The sequence below is a fragment of the Podarcis muralis genome, chromosome 8 (genome assembly GCF_964188315.1).
Source record: "Podarcis muralis chromosome 8, rPodMur119.hap1.1, whole genome shotgun sequence".
Classification (NCBI taxonomy): Eukaryota; Metazoa; Chordata; class Lepidosauria; order Squamata; family Lacertidae; genus Podarcis; species Podarcis muralis.
Window position 1 is genome coordinate 53,803,141 of NC_135662.1, and position 26,230 is coordinate 53,829,370.

The 26,230-nt window shown below is 40.5% G+C and overlaps 1 protein-coding gene across 1 annotated transcript in view; it reads right to left on the minus strand.

Moving 5' to 3' along the window:
• NETO1 (neuropilin and tolloid like 1) overlaps positions 1 to 26,230 on the minus strand; it is a 101,959-nt gene that overhangs the window by 24,328 nt on the left and 51,401 nt on the right. The window contains exons 5-7 of the mRNA XM_077933195.1: positions 13,559 to 13,600; positions 13,264 to 13,391; positions 2,914 to 3,142 (exon numbers count right to left, since the gene is read on the minus strand). Coding sequence (XP_077789321.1) covers positions 2,914 to 3,142; positions 13,264 to 13,391; positions 13,559 to 13,600 — 399 coding nt within the window. The remainder of the gene's footprint in view (positions 1 to 2,913; positions 3,143 to 13,263; positions 13,392 to 13,558; positions 13,601 to 26,230) is intronic.

Below are 26,230 nucleotides of genomic sequence, written 5' to 3' on the forward strand. Positions count from 1 at the left end.
TGTGTGCTGAGTCCCTACCTGTACTCGTTGTATACATATGACTGTATTTCATCTGATCTATCCACTGTAATTATTAGGTTTGCAGATGATACTACCATAATGGGTCTAATTACAGGTGGAGATGAATCAGTGTACAGGGAGGAGGTTCAAAAAGTATCTACATGGTGCTTAAAGAATAACTTGTACTTAAATATTAGCAAGACAAAGGATATGGTGTTGGACTTTCGAAGGAAGAGAGGGGAACTAGCCCAGTTGTATATCCGGAGGGGGTTGTGTGGAAAGAGTCTCTTCCTTTAAATTCCTGGGAGTTTACCTTAGTGAAGACCTCACTTGGAAAAACAAAATAACTCAGGTGGTTAGAAGGCCCAACAGAGACTCCATTTCCTCAGGGTCTTGCGAAAGAACAATATTAAACAACAATTGATGACCTCCTTCTACCTGTCCACAATAGAAAGTGTCCTCTCATATTGTATCACAGTGTGGTACGTTGGCTTACAGAAAGTCTTTACAGAGGGTGGTGAACACAGCACATAATATCATGGGCTGTCCCCTGAGCCCGCTAGATGACATCGCAAGGGATCGTTGCCTTAGCAGAGCAAGAAAAATTCTCAGGAACAATTCACACCCCGGGGCCAGCACCTCTTTAATCTTCTACCTTCGGGCAGGAGATATAGAAGTGTAATCAGTCGTACCAACAAGCTAAACAACAGTTGCTATCCATGGGCTGTTAGGCTGCTGAATGGAAAATAATACAGTGCAACTGACTTTTGGGGTTGGTGTGTTGTGCAACAAGCACACAGAGTACAATGAGACTGAGTGTTTGGGGAGGGAGTGAGGCTCGGTTAATTTCATTGTACACAGGCTGTACATTGACAATAAAGGTATTCTATTCTATTAAACATAATATTTTGCTTTAATTGTAACTATCTATATAAATTGCACTAGCACTGAATCTCTACTGGCACAAAACTCACTGGATGACCTTGGGCCACTCACTTTCCCTTGGCCTAACCTGAGCAAAAAGTAAATAAGTCCCAATAGAGACATGCTAATTACCAACTAGGATCTACATACCCAGATAATGCAAATTTAAAGAATATAAATCTGGCACTGTGAAATTATTTTATATCACAAATATAAACAATTACAAACATAACTTGAAATTATTCAATAAAATAAACTGAAATGCATTTCAACCTTATTCAGGGCTATTGCATGAACCAATGCATTATGGAAATTTTACAGCCTAACTCCGCCTTAGATCCCACTAGTCTTAAAATAGTCTCTTTAAGTGAATCAGATGGTATAGAAGGATTTTTTCCCCTTCCAATCGCTCTTCCTGCTTTGCTCTGGGAGCAGCTTACATTCATCCCAGATTTTAATTATCAAATTCTTTGAAACGTTACCCAGGGATGTTGGGTAAATGAGATTTTATTTTATGTTAAGTTGATCCACAATTAGGTTAGCTTGAAGAAGTTGATTAACAGTGAATCCTGTGCATGTTTACTTTGAAGTAAGTCCCATTGACTTCAGTGGAGCTCCCTGCACAGTAAATGTGTGCAATTCTGTACTCATTTACCTGGAAGTAAGCCCATTTGAACTCGGTAGGACACACTTCTGTGTAAACATATAGGATTGCGCAATAAGGCTACACTCCTATACACACTTACCTGGCTAGGAGTAAGATAACTGAAAATTAACATTTACTTCCTAGGAGACATATATATGCTTGCATTATAACATTTGGTACAGCCCATCTGACTTCAGTAGTCTTGAAGCACATGAAATTTAAGTTTTATGAATTTAAGTATTATGAGCTATAGATGGAACATTAGGGCTGCAATCCTATATACACTTACCTGGGAATAAGTCCCACTGAACTCCATATGGCTTACTCCTGAATATGTATGAACCAGATTACACTGCATGTCTATAAACCACAAAACATGGCCTACTTCTGTGACATGGCAGCTACTTCTGAAATAGTCTACAAAGTTTGTATTTCTGATTTTAGAAAGAGATGACATTACAGTGTTAAGTGCACTTAAGATGATTGATTTCAGGGGACTTAAGTGTGGCCAATGTCTGTCTGCTTTAAACAATGAAAACAAAACTATAACTTCATTATCTGCAGCATGATTCATTAATGGAAAAGATAACAGTATCAGTGTGGATATCAACAAATAATGCTTAACATCACTATAATTCTACAATATTTGCAAGTTTTATCTTGCACAAGCTCTGTATACCACCCTCAGTATATAAATAATATGGGGAAATATAGAGGAGCCTAGTAGCTTGTTCAAAATTACAAAGGTCACCATAAGCATTAGAAATCCATACTTCATTTTAGCCAACTCATCCAGTGGATGCAGTTCAGATGAATGTGACTTCAGAGTAATCCCCACAGTGTCTTTCCCCTATGGCTCATGAACATGGACATCATTGCAGGTGTGGAGAATGGCAGGATAGCACCCATTGCTCATATCCCCATCCCATCTTCCCCCTCCATTCTGCAAACTCACAGCAAAGCCAAGCTGCTATGGATGGGAATTTGGGTTGTATGCCTGGGCTCCTCATTTGCATAGCTGCCAACTTTTCCCTTTTCTTGCAAGGAATCCTATTCGGAATAAGGGAATTTCCCTTAAAAAAGGGGAAACTGTGACAGCTATGCTCATTTGCCATAAGACCTGATGCATGTATCACCAAGTGTGTATATCAAGGGTAGAAAATCCAGGTTCCTTGATGCCATATGGGGGATCCTTTCATGTACCTGTGGAGAATTGGATATTTTAAAAAAATCCTGCTTGGTTATTTCATGTTTTGGTGCTCACTCTGTATGCAAGAAACACCATTAAGGTTTTTGGTTTTTTTGAAAGACTTGAATCATTTGACATCCTGATAAAGCCTTACGTTCTTGGAAAGATGTGAAGAGCATCTGGAATCGGCTGCTTCGGCTGCCTTCATCTGCCCACATGCGGATTACTCCAAGACCTGTGCGCAGCATCACATCATTAGCAACAGTGCTGCAAAACTTAGCTTTTAAATCCTCCACTGAGCTACTTCCATCATAGACAGCCACAAAATTCCTTTTGCATTCATTAGAATTCTGCATTTCATAGTCCAAGAACCGTAAATATATCTATGAAACAAAAAAACAGTGAATATGACAGTGTAAACCATCATTGGAACAAGAGGCATTTCAGCAACATTATTTCCCTTTAGAAAAAAAATCCACAAATCCACTGGTGTGTAATCAAACACTGGCTGTGTTTATGCTCTGGGGAAAGTGCAGGGTTATTAAAGGAACTGAGCAATATTTCCATTGGGATGACTATTCTCCCTCTAAATATGCATACGGTCAGTACATGCATGAGCATCACCTGCTGACTGTCACATCAAGTAATTACTTGCATGTGTGAATCAGCCATAACAGCAACAACAAAAATCAAAATGGAAGGCTTTCTGTATTACTGAATCTGGAGCAGAAAGCTAAAAAGCTTTTTACTGTACTTTTTAAAAAATTGTGGTTTTTTGCATTCTGAGAAAAAGAACCAGGAATACAATTGCAATTACATCCCTTTATTTACGGGAAAAGTATAAGATCTAATGTTTGAGAACCCAGGAATCCTTTGGAAATAAGACATTGGTTTTCCTTTCATATTTCCTCAAGCATGGTGGATTCTAAAGGGTTAAAAAAGCACCTTGTTGTTAACATCTCTGTAATTTCTGATGTAGTAAAACATCAAAGCTGTTCCACTGACATAACTTAATTATTTCGTACATTTTATATATTACGAACAGTTTCCGAATTCAGTTCACAGAATAAGAAGAAAATCATTACAAATCAAAACAGAAATAACAAGTAAGCAACCATAAGACTGAACAGGTGAGTACTTAAAAGCAGCGGGTTAAAACAATTAAAGCTGCAATCTTAGATACACTTACCTGGAAGTAAATCCCATTTAATTCAATGGGACTTACTTTAGAATAGATATTGATATGATTGTGCTCCAAAACTGAAAACTTTAAAAGTGTTGGTTGGAAGATTATTATTTTGTAAAGATTAGCATAAAAAAATAGCAAAGAGAAGAGAAATTTCATAAACAGGGCACTACAATAATAATGCCTTATCTCCAGTTTCTACCTCAGAAGGCGGGGCATGTGGAGTACAACCTTGCTTCATGACCTGACACAAGCAGTTTGATGTGGGAAGAACAGACATTCTTCCAGATAAACAGGCCCAAGCTGTAAATGACTTGAAGGTAAAAACCAAAACTCTTGAGTTGTATTCAAAAATAGACAACCAGTGCAGGAGTTATGCAAACAGGTGCATCTGAATAAAATTTACTGTCTTATACCATTTTTAAAGCTAAGTTTCAAAGCAATCTGTCAAGCTCCAGCAGAAGGCTATTGAGAAGGGCTGCAGGGCTGCTACACTTATGAAGTTGAGAGACAAGCAAACTTTGTATCTACTCTTCTTGAACTGTTTCCATCCCAGATCTCATTAGAAGAACTTGTAACAAAGTACTGGAACCTGAGTTTGCTTATTTCCTCCTCCCTACCAGTCCATTTTATGTTTGTGTCTTGCTGCTTTGGGTGTGTTTTTGTTGTTGAAGAGCCAGCTTAAAAGAAAACACCCAACTTCAAATAAATAAATAAATTTATAAAATCCTACATACAATGTACATAATTTGTACAAATTAAATATCAGATTTCCTGCATTCAACTGTATCATTTTATAGTAAAATAAACTATACGTTATTGTTTTAAAACAATATATTGTTTTAGCAAATTTGCTTTAACTGTTATTCAGAGTTGTCACACATCTGCATGGTGTGGTGTTTTTTTAAAAAATGTAAATGTACATGGAACCAATTGACACAGAATAATTAGTAAATTGCATGACCAAAACGAAAGAAAGGAAAAGAAGGGGGGGGGGAGAGAATGTGATCATTTGCTTCTATGGAGTATAGATCAGGCATAGGCAAACTCAGCCCTCCAGATGTTTTGGGACTACAACTCCCATCATCCCTGACCACTGGTCCTGTTAGCTAGGCATGATGGGAGTTGTAGTCCCAAAACATCTGGAGGGCCAAGTTTGCCTAAGCCTGTCTTATAACCTGTGTCTGATTCTGATTATTTAGAGGGGTATGCCCATGAAATGTATGAGACTTCCACATATTTCAGAGAGGATACCAATGTAAGGAAATGTAGAAGCAGGTGCTAGGCAAAGGAGAAAGATGAGGGGGTTGAGAAAGAAGGGGAGAGAGGAGGAGTTCCAAAGGCAAAAAGGCTTTCACTTTTCCGTTGCTCTCAGCATCCTCTAAGGAATTTCATCCACAGTTACCTACTTAGATCTAGCAGAGTAGAGCTTTGTCCAAGAGCCCTACTGCAGTTAGCTATGCAAGAATCAGAACTTTCGTTCTCTTCTCTAAGCTTGACACTGCACTACTGCACTACACTGGGCCCTGCAGAGTGAGAGTCTTTCCAGCTGACTTCAGTGCAGTATGTTATGTAGCACAGAGCTAAAGGATGAAGACTGCCTTCTCACAAAGTCATTTGAACTAAACTAAGCTATTCCCACACCCAGTTTGTCTTCTACTGGTGACTATCACATGCAAAATTTAAGACACTTGACCTTCAGCCTATCCGTAACTGAACTGTGGCAACTATTTTAGGGGTGGGGGAATCTACTGCATATATGTTGATGCATCTCTGAGATGAGTTGTGTATAAACAAGAAAAGAGAAAATTAAGCAAATAGGAATATAGGAACATAGGGAGTTGACCTAGACAGAGTAAGGCGTTTGATCCATCTAGCTCACTATGATCTGCATTGATTGGCAGAGGTTTTCCAGGGTATTCAGACAAAAATCTCTCCCAATCGTCCTTGAGATGTTTGGGTCTGCTACAGCTCTTTCCAAAAAGAGAGGCCTCTCCCTCAATGTCCCTTCTTCAAGGAGCCAGAAGGCCTATGCATAAAAGGAGCTATCATGATAAATTTCACTCCCTAATTTACCCTTTTCTTTTGGTTAGATTGATTACTTAATTGGGGTCATTGCTCAACTTCAGAAGTCTTCAGCTTCTTTTATACTAATTTTTATACTAAAAGCAGTTTAGTACCTAATTTGATAGCCATGTCACTACCCCAGATGTACACCCTGTTTTTCCTCCTATATTCATCTGAAATCTTCCTTAATGTTTGGCCAACTTTGCTTTGTAATGACAATTCCCAAAGTGTATTTCATCTCAGCCTAGGGGGTACGAAATTAAGTCACCAATAGATAGACAACAGCACAGCTGTACAGATGAGGTATGTTTTATTACCCAAAGTTCCTGACTTGCAACCTTAGTCTCAAGTCGCTAGACTAAGCTTTTACCCCATGGCTGCTGGAGATAACACTAGTAAGCATGACAGAGAGGATTATGTTGCAAACAAACTGGTGTTAAGGGAATCCTACTCCTGAACAATCTAGCTAGCTTTAGAAAAGCAGCATAAGCTGATCAAACTCTTACTTGTGTTGCTCTGTAAAAATGGAACACTTTGCTTTAATCCACAAGCTCTTTAGCCTCCCCAGCATTATAATAGATAGAGCAGTATTTATTCTGCATATCACACATTACTAATCAAGTGCAATTGACTCAAGATTTCAAGCAGCATTATTTGAAAATATTTTCTTTCAAAAAATAGATTATTTTCTAATAAAGCTTGCGCAGTAGAGAAAATCCTAACCCCTTTAATCATTTGTCCTTTTCATGCATTTGTGGCAAACACATAGAATCCACAGCAATTGCTTATCTTCCACTAGGTGTGCATAAGCATGTGTGTGTGCGCGCACCCACCCACCCAGGTATGATGATTTTTTTTAAAATGTAGAACTGGAAAGGGGTGGACATACTAGCCTATGTATCATGTCAGATTTACTGTCTTTTGCTCATCCATAGGCCTGCTCCCTCCCTTTTCGCGCGCTCTCTCCAAAAGAACACATGAAAAAGCTATGTGTGAATTGTACACATTTGTACTCATGTATTATGCCTAGATTGTTTCTTTCACAATATTTAATTTATTCTGCTGGTTAAATTATGGTTTGTTTGTTTTTTTGTCTTACTTGAATTTATTAGTATGTTGTGAATTACTCTCACACCCCGCAACTTCCACCACAATTCCCACTGGTTTTTTGTTTTGTTTTTTATAATAAGCCCACTTTGGACTAAAAAAGGGTGAGAGATTTTATTCAAATTTGAAGCTGAATCTATCAAATCTGCACTGTCTGAAACAACATGAGAACTAAAACACAGCCATCCTTCAAAATTCACATTTATCTGAACTTTGTGATGTGGGTCTCCAACTAAACAATGCTTTAAAATATGTGTAAATTAGGAGGAATGTGCATAAAAGGAATATATTGGTGGAAATAGCATACTACACTACATTGGATTTGGATAATTTGCTTTAAAATCAAAACTGCAAACAAAAATTGTTTATTAGGAGGAATTCACACTAAAAGTCTGAAGAATTTTCACAGGAATTTTTTTTTTTTTTTTTTTTTTTACGTTGCAAACAGCTTCAGAAATGTGGAGAACTGGATTTAAGACTGGAAGAATTGGAAATGGAGAACCAACTGTGGAAACGTGGCATGCAAATAATCTAAATCAATCAGTACCTCAGCTTTATTATTATTAAAATTATATTTTTATGTTCCATTTCAGTGGGTCACACAGCCTCTGCACAAGCAAAGCAGGTCTTCTGGAGGCACGCTTGATTATTCCAAGTGGTGATTTCACAGAGAGAACCTATTGCAACAGGATATCAAAACATGATGTTTCCTCTTACTTCCAGAAGTTAAAGTGCTAAAGTTCCTCCCTGAATCTGCACCCTCACTAGGCTTTTTCTTTTGATAGAAGCCCTAATTCAGAACTGTGTAATTCGTGGCAGGATTCAGCCACTTGAGACTACCTGCTGTTAACCAAGCTGAAACAATCAGAGAAGAAGCTGTGTTCGTCTGTTGCTGCAACAGCGAATATTTTGTGCTTCTGCTTCAAAAAGAGCACTACTATTTTATAAGCCTGCATTTGTGCATTTGGCATTGCAAATGCTATCTTATAAAACATAATTGTGTGACAGAAGGGAAAGAAACAACCATCGCATATTATGTTTTCATACTTCTGCTTGAAAATTTCATTGAAAACCTCTCTCCAAACCATCAATTCCATGTTGTTTTGGCTAAAATAAATGAAAAGTTCTGGAGCTGAATGCTGGTACTGCTTGAGCTTTGGTATGTCACTGCTAAATGCCAGTGCCATTAGCAACAAAAGTGATAAAGCATCACTGCAGCTGCAGCACATATAATTTATAGCCCCTGGTCACATTATGGTTTAAATTATTGTCTTGTCACGTTTATGATATAGTCTCATCATAATAATGAAAAAAGCAATGTAGGCTGAATTGGAGTTTATTATTTAAAAAAAAAATGAACACAATAAAAAGCCCTGACTGCATACATCAAGAGAAAAGAATCACTGCAAAGGGTGAATAACATATAACTTCTGTAGCAGTAAGATCATAATTTCTTTATAGCGAATCACTTTTGATGAATTCTCTTTCTTCATCAGTCACTGAAGGTTTGTTCTGACAACAAGATTGATTGGGCAGGTCAAGAAACCATCAGAAGACTCAGCCAATATCCTAGAAAAGCTCACTGAATTTTTTCCATTCTTTCATCCAAAGCAGAAAACTACATTTGGGCTGAGAAAAACATATCCACTCATATGGTTATAAATCTTCCCACAAAGAACTTAATAGTTGTATGTTTTGAGAAACAAATAGCTTCATGTCTAATTGGAATAATCAGTGTTTAAATTCCAAAAGAGAGATGGTAAAATTTACATATGCCAAACAGACACATGTTTTCTGGCTTGGAAGTCTTGTCTGCTAATCTAGTCAGTATTTGGACCATCTATATTTGACTAGGAGAGGGCAAGAATGGGAAACGAGTAACAGAGATTAATGCTGAAGACTTGCTATCTGTAGAGAGACTTGCTCCTGCTGCGTTTGCATAGTATTCCAGGAAGGACAAATAATTTTCTCTCCTGTCTCTAATTAAAACTAGCAGAACTGGTGTGGCCAGGTGGGGATTTTAAGCTAAGCTGCCCTGATCAGAGTATCTGAAGCATCTTAATGGTTAAGGGTTGTTTATCTGGCTTACTCTCATTGCCAGCTGGTTGGAAGAGATATTGAGAAAGGAGCTATTCTCAGGTCCTCGGGGCTTTGTGACATCTACAGATCTATGGTTGTCGAGCCAGGATGAGATGGATCAGTCAGGTGCGTCCTCAGCACACCTTTAACATGAGCAAGTGGGAAAAGATATGGATCGTTTAATTTACTGATCTAGCACGGTGAGCCAGAGTGAAGTTGCCCATATAAGGGAGGTTCTTCAAGCTCCCCCGATAAGTTTGCAGGAAGGTGCACTGCACTGCTGGTTAGATATGGTCAACATGCTGTTTCTCATTACAAAACCTTAGCGATGTGCATTCCATGAATGAGCCATCTGCCATGAGGTGATGGGGGAAATAGCGGCTGCATCAGATCTACCCATATTAACTTATCAGCAGCAGCAAGCTTCAGACCACAAAAGCCAGCCAGTAGTTCCTGGAGTCTCTTTACCAATAAAACCCAAGTGTTAAGAAGAATTAAAGTAGCATAATGGCATAATGTGCCTTTCAGGGCAGTGTTGACATACATAGCCAAGGTTACTTTAATCAGGTGTCAACCAATGAAATCCTGAGAATGTGTCCAAATCAGAAATCCTCACTTGCATTTTGTTCACTTTTAACTTCTTAGGATCACCTGCAAGGATCGCCCTTGTTGCACCTGAAATTCTCTTCATTTGTTTGCTGTCTGTGCACTCTTTTTCCTCTTGTTTATGTGGTGTGTGTTTTTAAAAGAAAAATGTCATTTGTGAGCAAGTGCAGCTATGCATACCAATAATTCTGAGCAATATATTAAAAAAGCAAGGACAGACCCTGAGAGGAGAAATAACTACATGTCTCTCTTCAAAGCTTAGATCAGGCATAGGCAAACTCAGCCCTCCAGATATTTTGGGACTACAATTCCCAACATCCCTGACCACTGGTCCTGTTAGCTAGGGATCATGGGAGCTGTAGTCACAAAACATCTGGAGGGCCGAATTTGCCTATGGCTGGCTTAGATGCAACTTCTCCTTTGCAAAAGGACCAGAAGCCCACAATTCTATTGGAGTTGCAGTGGGCAGGAGCAGTGTGCTTAACTTTTTGTTCATAAGCAATCTCTCCAGCTCTCCACTACCAGTAGGGAGCACAGGCCTAGAATCCATGATGGGAAGAAAGTGGCTGGGAGATTGTTGAAAGAAAAACTCTGGATGAGGGCTTTCCCTCCTGCCTGTTGTGTGAAGCAGCCGCTGCCACAGGGCTTTGAAAACACACAGTTGAGGAATAGTAGTTCTGCCCTGAAATATCTCCTCCTGATTGTGGAGACAACAACAACAACAAAAGTCGTACACTTCATCCCAAAGGAGTTAACTGAGGAAGATGCACTAGCGAGTGCTTATTTAATAAAGTACAGACTGCCAGGCAGAGAAACATGGGCTACACTAACAAGCATTCAGTACAAAAATAAAGAAAAATTTACTTCTACATAAAGGCAGAGAAAAGGGGAGCTATTTTTATATGAGCAATGTGGAGGGGGGGATGTGGGGGGACGACCCATGGTACTATGGCATGGCTCCAACAAAAGCTTTAGCTCTGTTTTCATTATTTCCATATAAATAAACAAAAGAAGGCCCCCAGGCCTTGGTGCATCCTGTTTACTAGACCCTCAATTTTATTATAGATATTCAGGGCGGGTTTACCTATTCAGCCTTGTCAGCAGAAGCCCTGTGAAAGGACTTCCACTTGTGCATTGTTACCTTCCCCCCCTCCTCTCCGCTGCATTCCCTAAATTTGCTGGGTGGGGGAGAAGAAGCCCCAGAACACTGTGAGAAAGGAGGGAGTATCGATCCATTTGGCAAGCTGTAATGCAGATGGACTGATTGGAATGGCTCGATGTTGAATTCCAGTGTGTGTGTGTGTGTGTGTGTGTGTGTGTGTGTGTGTGTGTTTCGGCTCTTCTAGAACAATTAAAACTACTGGCATTGCAATCTACAGGTGAAGATTTCCAATCAAAATAACTAGAATCAGGCAAAATAAAGATCACCAAAGTATATTTAAAGTCAGCCTACCATAGAACAATTTATTTTGCACCACCTAGAGAACTTTGTGATATGTCGTGGTATACGAATGTCACAATAAACAAAAGCACAACACCTAACTAATTAATCTCCATTTTCCATATAGTATGCCATCACATGACTACATAAGAATTATAACATGATAATATATATATAAGACTGATAGAAAATAATGTTACTGATTTGAGCTTCCACATTATCAGACCTATGGATGTCTACTTAAAAGTAAACCCATTAAGGAGAATGTGACTTATTCCTAACTACACATGCATAGGATTGCAGCCTTACAGGGCAATCATATACAAGTCTCTTCAAAAGTAAATCCTCTTGACTGAGACTGCAATCTCATGCCTCTTAGCTCAGAGTAAGCTTTATTAAAATATATGAAATTTACTTTTGTGCAGATATGTATAGGATTTTTTTGTTAACTTTTTTAAATTTATTACCATTGTTCCAGTTGATTAAATAAAGGCAGAGACAGAACTGAAAAATCAATAAAGTCCAGAATCCTTTTTCTTTTTGCCTTTTACTAGACATGTTCCGGATTTGAGATTTGAAAGTGGAAAAGCCTGTGATAAAAGTGGAACTGCATATTTTAAAAGAGGGTTTTGTGTTTACTATTACATTATACAAAATGGATCTGGGTGGTAGAAACAGACAAAGTGAGATACAGAGATTAGACTTGTTGCAAAGGCAAGCACACTAGTATCTACTACAATCTTTTTAAATGGTAGACACATGTCCTTGGTGCTAGACAATATAAATATGTTCAATAGTTAAAATAAGGTTGTGGGACATTTAGCTGTGCAACTGTACACATTGGCTGTAAAACAATAACAATGAAAGTTCACAAAAGGATGAGGTACACGTGGTCTGGTCTGCAACATAGCTCGATACTCTGAAGCACATACGTATCTACCACAACACACTCACAGACAAATTTCGCAGCACCAGGGCCACCTAGACATATTGTTACTTGAGGTGAACCACCAAATAAATGGCAGCTCCATATGCTAGGGAAGAAGGAGTGAGTGAAGATCTACATCAGGAACAAGGTAGGAATAAATATATTCATTGGCATCTGCTGCCCCTGTGGATCCTGTCACCTGAGGCACTTGTCCCCCTGGTCTCATGGATGGGCCAGCCCTGCACAGCACTACCAAGCACAATTAACTGAGCTACCTACAAATCAGAAAGTCCTTGGTTTGAGTCTCATTTTTCCCTTTAACTTATCAGGTGGTCTTTGGCAAACCACTGTATATCATCCTCAGCTCCCCATGTGTGCTTTGGGAATAACATGAGTGATCTGCCTTGCATGACTGTTGGAAGAGTTACAGGAAACTGATTATGAAGTGCTTTGAATATTTTCTAGTGTTACAGAAATGATAGCCATCAAGGCTAGTAGCCATTGATTATGTTCTGCCTCCACCGTCAGAGGCAAGTATCCTACTGGATATCAGCTTCTGGAAACCACAGGAGAGGAGAATGCCCTTGTGGTCAGGTCCTATAGGCATCTGGTTGGGCACTGTGAGAACAGGACTAGATGGACCATGGGTTTGATCCAGCAGGCTCTTATTATGTTCTAATAATAAGCCATCTTTGTCCCAGTGATAAAATGTTACTCTTTAAGTGCTGGAAAAATGAGGTATAGAAGAATGAATTCCTTGCAAGAAATGGGGGGGGGGGGAGGTAAAGGAAAAAGTGCATTTGCTGTGCTGTGAACAAACTAGAAGGACCCGCCTAAATCTAAAACATCCCTTTAGATCAAAATGACCAATTTATTATACAGCCCAAATCATGCTTTAGAACACGTGACGGTTATTATTCTGTGTGGTGACAAATTGCTTTTCTGTCTTATAAAGGAAAATAACAGTTTACAGGTTCAATAGTGCAAGTCATATTAAGCAAAGCCTGTCTGTACAAAGTAATAAATGCTGTGTTAGTAAAGCCACTTCTTTAAATTAAGTCCCCAAATCAGAGAATGGAACAAGACTGACCTTGGATCTTGGTGGTGCTCGGATGTACCATTTACAATCAACTGCCTCGGTGTCCGAAGCTTTCCCTTCTTTCCCAATTTGCACAGATTCCACAATTCCTTCAGATCCTCCCATCTCAAACTCACAAACTGAGTAATAACAATAACAACAACAAAATCAAACCCAATAAAGAAGGTGGAGGGGAAAGGAAATATATATTTATATATAGATATAGATATAGATATAGATATAGATATAGATATCTCAATTAAAATTTGAAGACTTCCAAGTGTTATGAAACACTGAACATACCAACCTGGCAATGGTTTCAAAACCCCAAGGTCCTTGAAATCCGGATCTTAAAATAAAATTAAGGAAGAAACAATTAATTTTTTTCTTCAAAAATTCAGTTGCAAACTAGCTTAGTCTTTATTTAGGTGGCCCCCTGTAGAAAAGAGCTACTAATGTGCATTCAAGAATGTGACTTGCTTTTAAAGAACAAAGTCACCCACTGAAGGATAATGTAGCACAATAAATTGTTCAAACAAGCTGAATTTGACCCCCCCCCTTTATATGAACGTTTTCCCTCCTATGAAAACAACACTTGCTAAAAGAAGACTTAGCATTAAAGGCCAGTTTCACCATTAACAGATTAGGCATTTAAATATATACCAACAAATACAAATACAGTATGCTTCAGGGACAAGAAAGGATCCTTCAGAATTTTACCCACTTTGTAGACAATGCTTTGTTTAAATGACAACCATATCAGTTACAAGAGTTGCAAAACTTACTTTCAGCTTTCGTTTATATTCAGAGAACAGGTTACAAATAGTAGATGTTTAATCTTGATACAGGATGAATGCAATGATCAAAACAGGCACAGGACTGAAATGTACAAGATAAGGGATCACCAATTCTGTAGTTTTACAAGTGTGATTTTTCTTGGAACTTATGCTTCCACAGGAAGCATTTGGAACAGGGGCAGCACTGATGTGTAAAAGTCTTTTGAGACCACAAAGCTCTAACCATTTAATTGTCTTCTGATAGGGATCAAATGTTTAATTGATGCCTGCTGGGTCTCCAGTTGGTCTCAAGAAAAAGAGTTTATGCCAGGAATGGATCTAGAGCTTTCTGGCGATATATGAGATAATGTGATGCTGGTGCTGAGATTTGCTAGCAAGGGTATAGGTTAAGAGGTTTTAGTGCATGGTGGAGAATCCTGTTGCCCATTACTTCAAGAAAGCAGGTGCTCAAGTTATGTAGCAAGGCATTCTCATCAATGACTGACTGCTTCAGAGACACAGAAAACCACCGATTTGCAAAAGCCTGGGTAGCCTCCAGAATGCTTTTAGAATGTTGTGAATGCTTTACCACTTAGAACTAATTTTATGCTTGCATTTTGAAATTGTTATAAGCAGCAACCAGGTTTCAGGATACAGCATGAGAAAAAAAACCAAATCTGAAATATTTATAAATATTCACCTTTCCTCTTTGCAGGCATGTCTGATTTTTCACCTTCATAAACAGCTATTCCTCTTCCACCCCCCACCCCCATCACACACAAAAAATTGCTGGCCTAGAAAACTTGACAGAAATCTACTGGGATTCAGCCTACTAAAATTGATGATTAATACTTTTTAATTGGTTCAATGAGTTTATTAAATTTACATTGTTTGTCACCCGTCAGAATTACACTGCAGTATGTCAGCCTTGGAAATAATGTTTCAAAATGTGCAGGTAAAGAAAATGCACATGTGGAATTATACAAATTAGATACTGGAATCTGTTTAAGTAAGAACATACAGTACAATGTGATTATTGCATTTTATGCTTACTCTGCCTCCAAGCAGCTCAGTGTAGCATACATGAGGCCATGCCGCCTCGGTCCTCACAACAACCTTGTGGTGTAGGTTAGGTTGAAAGACACTGACTTTATTTATTTATTTATTTATTTATTTATTTATTTCATGCAATCTAGATACCAATTGATTGTAAAACAAAAAACAAAAAACTCAAAGCAGTTTTGGTTTGTTTGTGTGTGTGTGTTTTTAAAAAAGTCTTAACTCAAACCTCTCCAGTCAGATTCATAGCTAAAGAGGGACTAGAATCCAGAACTGCCCAAAAACACCACACTGTCTCCTATACCACCATCACTACAAGTACCACTGAATCCTCTTTTCCAGAAGCAGTGCTTAGTAATTGTAAAACTGTTTCCAGAGGGATAGCTGTGTTGTGCTATCATCTGTGGATTGAAACAACACAATGGGTTTTGAATCACACTACATGTGTGAATTGGCTTAGCACATGCCTGACAGAATGTCTGGTTTTTTATGTGAATGGCCACTGTTAATAGCATCTGTACTTTTCTGCATTTCATATCCTTCTGACCTCATTGTTTACGTCTCCCAGCCATGTGTCTGTGCCCCTGCTACTCACTTGATACTGAGCTAGATGGACCAATAAACTGGCACAGTTCTCTGTGCAGCAGCCAAAGGCTAATTCTTATCACTATAGTGTGATTCCACAAGCCCACCCCTGGCCGGCTGTCCATTGTCCTCCCTGGCCGGGGGCGGGTCAAAGGCCAGCTCAGGCAGGTGGGTGGCACCCGCCCAGGTGAGCCTCGCTTGGTGCCGCAAACCCCACCCACCTGTGGGGAAGGGAGGGTGGATATTGCCAAACACATTTATTGGAAAGATCATATGATAGTTTTAAAAAAGTTTTTTCAAAAAAATATTTATATGCAGGTTTTGTGGGGGGAACCCAAAAAGTGGCTTATAACAATGAAAACTACAATCCAACATTACTAAAACCAGAATTCATAAAAACTACAATTATAGTATTCCAGCCTCTATTATAACAAAAATTAATCAGGGGACTCAGCTACATTAGTCAAAATACAGTGTTATGAATGTTGTAGAGCTGAAATAGCAACTCAATTATAGTTTCAATTGTGAGCTTTACAATGGTTTTTTGCAGAGAATATTCAATGCATTTTTTTATAGCTGTGTAGATCTAGCCAGAAAAGGCCAATTGAAACAAATGAGCATTTAAAGCCTTCCCAAAATCTGAAGTGTAGCTGTTCACTGTCAATGTGCTGGGAGGGAATTCCAAAGGTCTTGTGGTCACCTATCTCACAGATCTGGGAAGTAGATACATAACTAGGGCCTCCGACTTAGATATCAAGCTCCACCCTGCTACCAGAGTAAAGGGGACATTCCACACATCTTCCTTAAAGATAGGTGGTGCAACACCAAAGTGCACTTTTCAATTACACCCATCCTGTGCTAATAAAGTGGGAACTAGGCCATTAATGGTGGACGGGGGTGGCGCTGTGGGTAAAAGCCTCAGCGCCTAGGGCTTGCCGATCGAAAGGTCGGCGGTTCGAATCCCCGCAGCGGGGTGCGCTCCCGTTGTTCGGTCCCAGCGCCTGCCAACCTAGCAGTTCGAAAGCACTCCCGGGTGCAAGTAGATAAATAGGGACCGCTTACTAGCGGGAAGGTAAACGGCGTTTCCGTGTGCGGCTCTGGCTCGCCAGAGCAGCGATGTCACGCTGGCCACGTGACCCGGAAGTGTCTCCGGACAGCGCTGGCCCCCGGCCTCTTGAGTGAGATGGGCGCACAACCCTAGAGTCTGTCAAGGCTGGCCCGTACGGGCAGGGGTACCTTTACCTTTACCCTAGGCCATTAATGCCACTAGTGGGAACACTACTATATCCCATTCACTGAGCATGTGGCTATGTATAAGATCAGACCGTCTATTTTCCATACCTTTAACAGCAGAGCTACTTATGAAATCCTCCTCTGCTGAATTTCTTTCCATATTTGGGATTTCAATATTACTGGGAATATTAATAAGAGGGGAACTGATTAATTTTGGTATCTGGGGTTTTCACTAAAACAAGTGCACATAAAAATTGGCTGATGCTGCCATTTTCAGGGGACTAATCTGCTGCTATTTTCACATTTTCGCAGGAAATATGCTATGCTCCCATGGTGGGGGTAGCCAACGTGTTGCCCTCCAGCTATTATTGGATGACAACTCCCATCAGCCTAAGCCAGAAAATCCAATGATTAAGGATTATAAGAATTGCATTATGTAATATATGCATTATTCACTAAATAAAAAATAATAAAAAATCTGGCATGTGGCTCCTTTAAGAGAAACAGCTATGACCCAAGAGGCCAGATCTGAGTCAGAGGTGTATCCTAGTGGGAGGAATTAGATTCTATGCAGGCAGACTCTTAGGCCTCACTAAGAATAAAGCCGGGTTTACCATTCACTCAGTTTTCCGTGAGTTCCTGCATAAGCAGCACAAAACAATACATATCTACAACCACTTCTGCAGGACATCATGTTGGATACTCCTGTCCAGTGCTATTTTTTTTAGAAAAAGAGGTGTACCATGAACACACTCCCTCTTTCTCTTAGAATGGCAATGGCTCTCACCTGAGAGGTGCTGGAACTGAGTTCTGACAAGTTCCCCCTGTAAAAGAGCCTTGCTCCTGTCCTCCAGGAAGGAAAAACTTGTCAAAATTCAAAGGCTGTTGTCAGAATGTTATTTTTTGTTTATTTATTGACTTGTTTTTAAACTCTGCAGTGGGTCAGGGTTCTAGCTATGGGAAAAGAATAACAACCAGAGTGAAGAAATGTGTCAATTGCAAGGAAACTGTGGTTGTCCTATCTTATAATAGTTGGAGGTCTGTTAAAAAATAAGAAGGCAGGAGGGTAATCTGGGTTATAACCTGACAAATTTGCCTGCCTGCACCCCATTAACAGGAATACATCACGGCTGAAGCCAGTGAATCCTGGCCTACAGGAACTGCATTTCCCCCCTCTAAGTTTCCACTGCATAATTATAACTATTTCAAGCCCTGACAGCTCCCGAGAGACCAGCACAGTAGTCATGCAGTTTGTGAACATCTGCATTGCTGTATCAGTGGTGAAATAGAAATAGACAGGGAGACATCACTGAGTGCAATAGAAGTCAACTTTTCCACATCAACCAGACAGTAAAGGAAAATACCACTGCAGAACATGTGAATATATTGGCCCTCAGCACCACAGCAGGATTTTACTTCATCTAATGAACTGCTTAGCAGTGAGCATAGCACGAGATAGGCAGAAATGAAGGCCCGACTATAGACTGGCTCACAATGCCATCTAGTCTCATCCTGGTACATCACAAAAGTCTACTGCTCTGACTTACGGGCCACCAATGACCTAACATATGCAACAATGACTTCCAGTTAATAATGCCACTGAGTAGGTCAAGAAGTGGCCACGATGATGAACTTATCTGACTTGCTGCATAATACATGCCTGAGGAGTTCACCCATCATCAAAAGCAACCAAAGTCAGAGCAAAGGCTCATTTGTCCCAGCAGGGCTTTAATTAAATCTTCCGTCTGGAAGCAAGGAAGCTGCTTGGCCTGATTTTCAAAGGCATTTGTAAAATATGTTCGTTATTTTGAGGAAACAAACCATAGCTGCCCAGAACACTTTTTGATTTTTTTGCCGTTTCAGGACTTGATGTTATTGCAAAAGGCTATTTGTTAAAACCAAGGATGCCTTAAACCCTATAAAAAACAAATCCAAAACAATGCCTGTAAGCATAGACTGGTAAACTAGGCAAGAAATTGCATACAATATAGCTAATTACTTATGGTTGACTTGCTGTGTGCAATTCAGTTAAGTACTGACCATAAGTCATTTGATGTGGACACACCACAAAGAGCCCTGGCCAACTGAGAACTTTCCAGTGTATAAAGCCATATAAAACATGTATTTTAAAACAGGTGTTTTTAAGCACTACAGCAACAATAATGTACACTTAGGGTTGCCATACTGATTGATTAGCTGGGTTTTATCAAGTTTTGATTGACAGTTCATTTCTAGGCTCAATTCCAGCTGTTGAACCCAAATAGGCCCCAAATATCTGAAATACCACTTCTTTCTATATAGGCCCTTTAGTGTGCTAAGATCAATGGAAAGGGTCTCTTGGTAGTTCCACTGCCCTCAGAAGTTTGGGTGGTGGTGACCCAGGAGAGGGCATTCTTTGCAGCAGCCTCTAATCTGTGGAATTCCTTCCCCACAGAGGTATGTCTGGCACCTTCATTAGAGTTTTTGGTCTATGCTGAAGATAAACCTATTTACCCTGGTAGATACAGTCTGTTGTACCATTAATAGGTCCCAATTTCCATTGTCCTTTTTTTAAAAAAAGGAAGCCTTCACCCCTTGTAGAATCAGAAATATAACGCCAAATATACAGAACCTATTCTGCTCACCATGGTTTTCCCGGTAGTGATGTATGGAAGTGAGAGCTGGACCATAAAGAAGGCTGATCGCCGAAGAATTGATGCTTTTGAATTATGGTGCTGGAGGAGACTCTTGAGAGTCCCATGGACTGCAAGAAGATCAAATGCATCCATTCTTAAGGAAATTAGCCCTGAGTGCTCACTGGAAGGACAGATCGTGAAGCTGAGGTTCCAATACTTTGGCCACCTCATGAGAAGAGAAGACTGCCTGGAAAAGACCCTGATGTTGGGAAAGATGGAGGGCACAAGGAGAAGGGGACGACAGAGGACGAGATGGTTGGACAGTGTTCTCAAAGCTACAAACATGAGTCTGACCAAACTGTGGGAGGCAGTGGAAGACAGGAGTGCCTGGCATGCTCTGGTCCATGGGGTCACGAAGAGTCGGACACGACTAAATGACTAAACAACAAATTCTGCTCACTCATTTTGTGAGAAATGAGCCTACTCTCACCAAGCATCATTTTTAGCTGATTAGTAAAATCACAGCTATGATTGAAATTTAGGGGGGCAGTGCTAGCTTTTTAAAAAGTTGTTTAAAAAGGCTGGCAGATATGGGGTTACTTGAGTCCGGTTACTATGATAGGGTGAGAGAATACAACTCTGCAGATTAATCCAGTACTGTTATTTAGTCTGTTTGGTATGCAAGAAGATTTACTGGCTGCGTACACACCATATACATAGCTGTCAAGTGTCCCTTATTTGAAGGGACAGTCCCTTATTCCAGCGCCATGTCCCGCTGCTGTCCCTTATTGATGGATGTCCCTTAAATGTCCCTTAAATGATGTCCCTTAAATTTCAAAGGAAGCAGCTCCTCTCCCTCCCTCCCTGCCGGCCAGGGAGGAGGGAGGCTCCAACTGTGTTGCTTGGCTGTGTTGCTCACCCAATAAGAGCTTGCATGCCTTGTGTGTGGCTAGTTAATGCAAGCTGAGGGGGGTTTTGAATGCTGGACGCAATTTTGTTGCACGTGCTGCTGCAAACTTTGCAGTGCAAAGCCAGGCCGGGGAGCCATCTTAAGTTGAGGCTGCATAGGCCTTGTGGTGCATGTGATTCAGATTCTATTCAGTTGAACCTCTGGTTACAAAGTTGGTTGGACAGTGTTCTCGAAGCTACCAGCATGAGTTTGACCAGACTGCAGGAGGACAGGAAGACTGGAGTGCCTGGAACAGGTGAGGCTGCAGGTCCCTTATTTTGGCTACTGGTCCCTTATTTTCGAGGCTGCTGGTCCCTTATTTTCAAATCTGTAAGTTGATAGCTATGACCATATAGCATATTTAAATACAGAATATTCCCCCCCAAAGAGTTCTGGGAACTGCAATTTCCCCTCATAGCACTATAATTAATGTTTTATGTTTTATTATGTTTTTATATCTGTTGGAAGCTGCCCAAAGTAGCTGGGGCAACCTAGTTAGATGGGTGTGGTACAAATAATAAAATTATTATTATAAATCCCAGTACCCTTCACAAAATACAGTTCCTGGAAATCTATTGGGGGGTGTGCTTTAAATGTATAGTGTGTATTCAGATATTGTGAATGTATGTCAGCCCTGCAGTCCAGACCACTGTTATTACTCTTGGCATGTAAACAACCCAGGGAAACTGGTGTCTGTAGATGCAGTCGTGACCTTGAAGTCTTCCCTGGCATTCCCAAAGTCTCTAAGCCCCCAACCCCAACTTATTGCCCCTTTGTTTATCAGGTGGTGAGAGTTTACTCCCTTGAAAAGTACATAGCTGAAGGAGGAAGTTGGAAGAATGGCACAATTTTCCTTTCTCTTTCAGCTCTCTGTGATTTTCAAGGCTCAGATTAATTCTACTGGATCTGACGTTTACCCATGTCCCTTGGAAAAGCGAAGTTTGTGTGCATGTGTATTTCCTGTATTTCATTGGAGGAGGGCTGTTCCAAGGAATGGGGGAAAGATGTAACCAGAGGGGGTGATGTCCAAGGCAATGACTCAAAAATCCAAATTTGCCGAGGGACCTATGAGGGTTGGCAAACTCTCTCTTAGCCTGGCCTTTTAAGAAGAGCAAGTTCTCTAGTTCTCCATCTTGTCCAAATGGAGAAGTCATGTCCCCCCTCCTATACAGATGCAGAGGAAACACTGGCAGGGAAGTTGGACAACTTTGACAATCTTCTTCTTCTTTAGTGATCACTCGTAACTGAGTAAGATTGTCTTCCATAAACATGGTTTTAACAGTGAGTCCGTAAGTGACTTTTGAGGCCAATTCTGGATCCACACGTCCTTCCACAGTGGGGACATTGGTTTCCGGGCAGGAGTTGATCACGGTGTGGATTTTCCTCTTAGCACATTTCTCCCTTGCATCCTGAGGTTGAGTGTCTTCAAAGCCCATGACACCTTTGGTAAAGACTGTTCTCCGATTGGAGCACTCGCAGGCAAGTCTTTCCCAGTTGTTGGTGTTTACAGTGGTGCCTCGCAAGACGAAATTAATTCATTCCGTGAGTTTTGTCGTCTTGTGATTTTTTTCGTCTTGCAAAGCACGGTGTCGGGAAAGTTTTGGAAAAGCTTCAAAAATCACCAAAGTCTTTAAAAACCTCTAAAAAGGCTATGAGTTGTTCTATGAGTCAAGTCGCAACTGTATTAACGATGTTAAGAAAAAGGAAACAAACTTGCAAGACGTTTCCGTCTTGCGAAGCAAGCCCATAGGGAAAATTGTCTTGCGAAGCAGCTCAAAAAACAAAAAACCCTTTCGTCTAGCGAGTTTTTTGTCTTGCGAGGCATTCGTCTTGCGAGGTACCACTGTATACTAAATTTTTTAAATTTGCAGTGAGACAGTCTTTAAACCTCTTTTGTTGACCACCAGCATTACGCTTTCCATTTTTAACTTTTGGAATAGAGTAGTTGGACAACTTTGACAATAGTGAACAATGACAGTCCCATCTCCCAGTTTTCCAAAGATGTTAAGGTCAGTCTCCTGAAATACGTGCCTGCCTTGTGATTCGTTCAGCCTAGCAACTTGTCCCTCAAGGCCTCCTGGGCACACAGGATCATAAGTATCAATACGGTTCCTGTGTTCTTTTGTCCCTCATCCACCTACCATCATCAGAGGTGGCCATAAGAATGTGTTTTGCTACGTTATGCCTAATATATAATCAGACCAATATTCTGGTTTGGTGTTTTGTTTTGTTTTGCTTCTGCTTCTGCATAGGTGTACACAGCCACTACTTCTCCATCTTCTATCCCTCCTCCTCTTTTTATACTCCCCCTTAAATAAATTGCTTAGTTATATTTCTGGGCACACTCAAGGGTGGTTTGGTTCTCCCTGATCCCAGACTGCTTAACTTTTCTACACTGGTGGTATAAATTGCCTGGGAGATCAGGAGGGCTGAGGGACTGAAGCAGCCAGGTAGTACACTTAAGAATTTGGCAGGCAGTCTCCACTACTCCCAAGTAGACCACTGTGGCTCAATGGGACTTCAGCACCCCTAGGCCTAGGTGCAGCGGGCAGTGGGGAGGACAGAGAAATAGGACAGGTTACACATTGCTAATGAGCTACCCCACTGGGTTGTCACTGAAGTGTGGTGTTGCTGTCCTTCACAATGCCAAGCCATCTGATTTTATTTTATTTTGCTGATAGAACATTTCTGACATAAGTCTGGGTTTACTGCCTACCTACATAACATTTAACAGAAGATTCTGCCATTTTTTAAATTAAACAATCATTCATTTTCAAGATGGTATTTAATAAGAAGAACAAAATGCAATACATAATGCTAATTTCTATGATGGAGCTTCTTCCTACCCAAGAGAGATTTAAACTTCCCCAGTTATATAAATCTTTTCTTAGTTCCTGCATTAATTTAGAGTGACTGTATTGAATTAAATTGTCCAGGTCCTGGAACTGGGGGGATTTTAAGGGCCGATTATTACCCACTCCCAATGCTACCATTCAAAAGCTTCACAGTCCCCCATCTTCTGCATTTCCCTAAAAAAACCCAAAACAACAACAACACACAAGCAGAAACAACCACATGTGGTTTGTCATAATTGCTGAATAGTGCTTTAAAATGCTGCGACAGAAATTTCTACCACTTCTCCCCTTTTGATCATTTTCTAACAGTCCGGGGTTTTTATTTACAGCCAAAAATACCTACCACAAGTACCTAAGATCACAGTAAAGCCCTTTGAAATCAAGCTACCGCTCAGTTGCATGCAGAAGTGTCTTGATCAACTGACCTAAGGCAACCACACATCATACTTTTATCCCAGCAAAATCATACCAACTGTCTCCCACTGTTGTTCCTCAGAGCTAGTATTCAGAGGCACACAGCTGTCCTGACTAGCAGTCATAGATAGATAATGAGTTCATGAGTGCATCTCACCCATTCAAAAAAACCTGAAGTGTTTTCAGAGGAAAGTGAAAAAGATGGTGAGGAGGTTGAAGGCAAAGCCCGGTGGGAAATGGTTGATGTACTTGCATATGTTTATTCTGGAGAAGAGATGGTTAGAGGTGATGCGGCAGCTATCTTAACATATTTGAAGAGCTGTCACATAGATGATGGAAGTAATTTGTCTTATGTTGCTTCCGAGAGTGAAACCCAAACCGATAGGTTCAACTAACAAGAAAAGGGATGTAGACTAAACATTAGGAAGAACTTGCTGATGGTAGGAGATCTTCATCAGTGGGAAAGGCAGTCATGGAAGGTGGTAGACTCTTATTTGTTAGCTTAGCAGTTATTAATCAGAAGTTGAATGGCTACCTATCAGGGATGCTGCATTCGCAGGCGCTTTAACTAGATGACCTCTTAGGTCCCTTCTAATTCTATGATAAGAGCTGTTCAACAATGGAACAGACTCCCTTGGGTAGTGGTGGACTCTCCTTTTTTGGAGCTTTAGTTGAGATTCCTGCATTGCAGGGGGTTGGATTAGATGACCCTTGAGCTCCTCGCAACTCTACAATTCTATGATTCTATAAGTTATACTCATAGCATAGTAAAGGTAAAGGTACCCCTGCCCGTACGGGCCAGTCGTGTCCGACTCTAGGGTTGTGCGCCCATCTCACTTAAGAGGCCGGGGGCCAGCGCTGTCCGGAGACACTTCCAGGTCACGTGGCCAGCGTGACGAAGCTGCTCTGGCGAGCCAGCACCAGCGCAGCACACGGAAACGGCGTTTACCTTCCCGCTGGAGTGGTACCTATTTATCTACTTGCACTTAAGAGTGCTTTCGAACTGCTAGGTGGGCAGGAGCTGGGACCGAAAGACGGGAGCTCACCCCGCCGCGGGGATTCGAACCGCCGACCATGCGATCAGCAAGTCCTAGGCACTGAGGTTTTACCCACAGCACCACCCGCGTCCCTCACTCATAGCATACCCATCCAAATAAATGGACATGAACCATAAGCAATTACGCTGTGTACACATTTAAAGCACCTCCTCTCTCCTCCCACCCCCTGGCAAAAAAGAAGGATTCTGGGAACTGTAGTTTGTTAGATCTCTGATGGTTTTTGGCTTAGCTTATCTTCCGAACTAGGACCCATGCTTAAACTCCCTTCTCACTAACCATGAACTCTCAGTAACCAAAAGTCCCAGCTCAGAGGACATTGGCTTAACTCAGTATGGCATAGCATTAAAAAGAATAACAGCTGTGATCTCCTTTCCAGGAGCCTTCACCTTTTCAAAGCCTTCGGAAGCCATTGTTTGGCTTCCTGTGCCTTGTGAACCAGTCCAATAGGAAACATAGTGCTGCCATTTACTAATATTGATGTGATGTGGTCCCGTCATGCTGTTGTAGGGACCAAAATAGTTAAATCATTTAGTTGTCTTGAAGAGAAACTGCTAGATGGAAAGAGGGCAAAGCCATGTCTGATGTTATTGGAAGGGAGTAAGCAGGCTAATGTTACAGATAAGGAAACATTCAGAGTCATCAGGAGACTTGGAAAATGCAACAAATCATGCTATAGACGCTTCAAAGAGAAATGCAGATTAAGCACTCTTGCATAGCTGGTGGTGTAAAATATGGTAGCAACAAAAGGGACTAACTGCACATGTCAAAAGGTGTAAATTGCTAATTGGTTAGTGTCACTTAAATGATGCTTTATGGCTGAATAAACTAACATAATGAAGGGAGGGTTTGATGATTTTACACTGCTGTATTTATGTGCGTACTGAGTATAATTCTATTGTAGAGACTTCTTTATAGTGAGTTCTACTTTGCACATGCAATCAATAAACATCATTGAATTCTTTATCTTGTTATTAACCTTCAGTAAGGGAACCTTCTAATTTCCCTTACAGTTTACTCCAGCATTCACAGACTGACTCACAGAGTGGGACTTGAATTTTATTATTGTTGTTTTTGTATTATACTTTACAAGGCGGAAAGATACACGAAACATGTAGTGGCAACAGCTTAGTCTTTCTTGCAACAGCTAGTTTCATTATTTCATAAAAGAAATAATAATCCCCTCCTCCGGTTCTCAAGAAAAGAAAGAAGATAATTTGAAGTTTACTACTAAGGGATCAGAACCAACTTTTGGGTTGCAGTTTTGTAGGGTACGGTTGCACTATACTAATTCCGCTGGGTTGAAAATCAGACCTGACACTTTATACTTCAAAATGTGGGAGGGGACACATAGGTATCAAATAAAAACTGTACAGAAAAAAAGAGAAAACATTTTTGAATGGCTGCTTAGTAATGCTAACATGGAATTTTTAAAAGT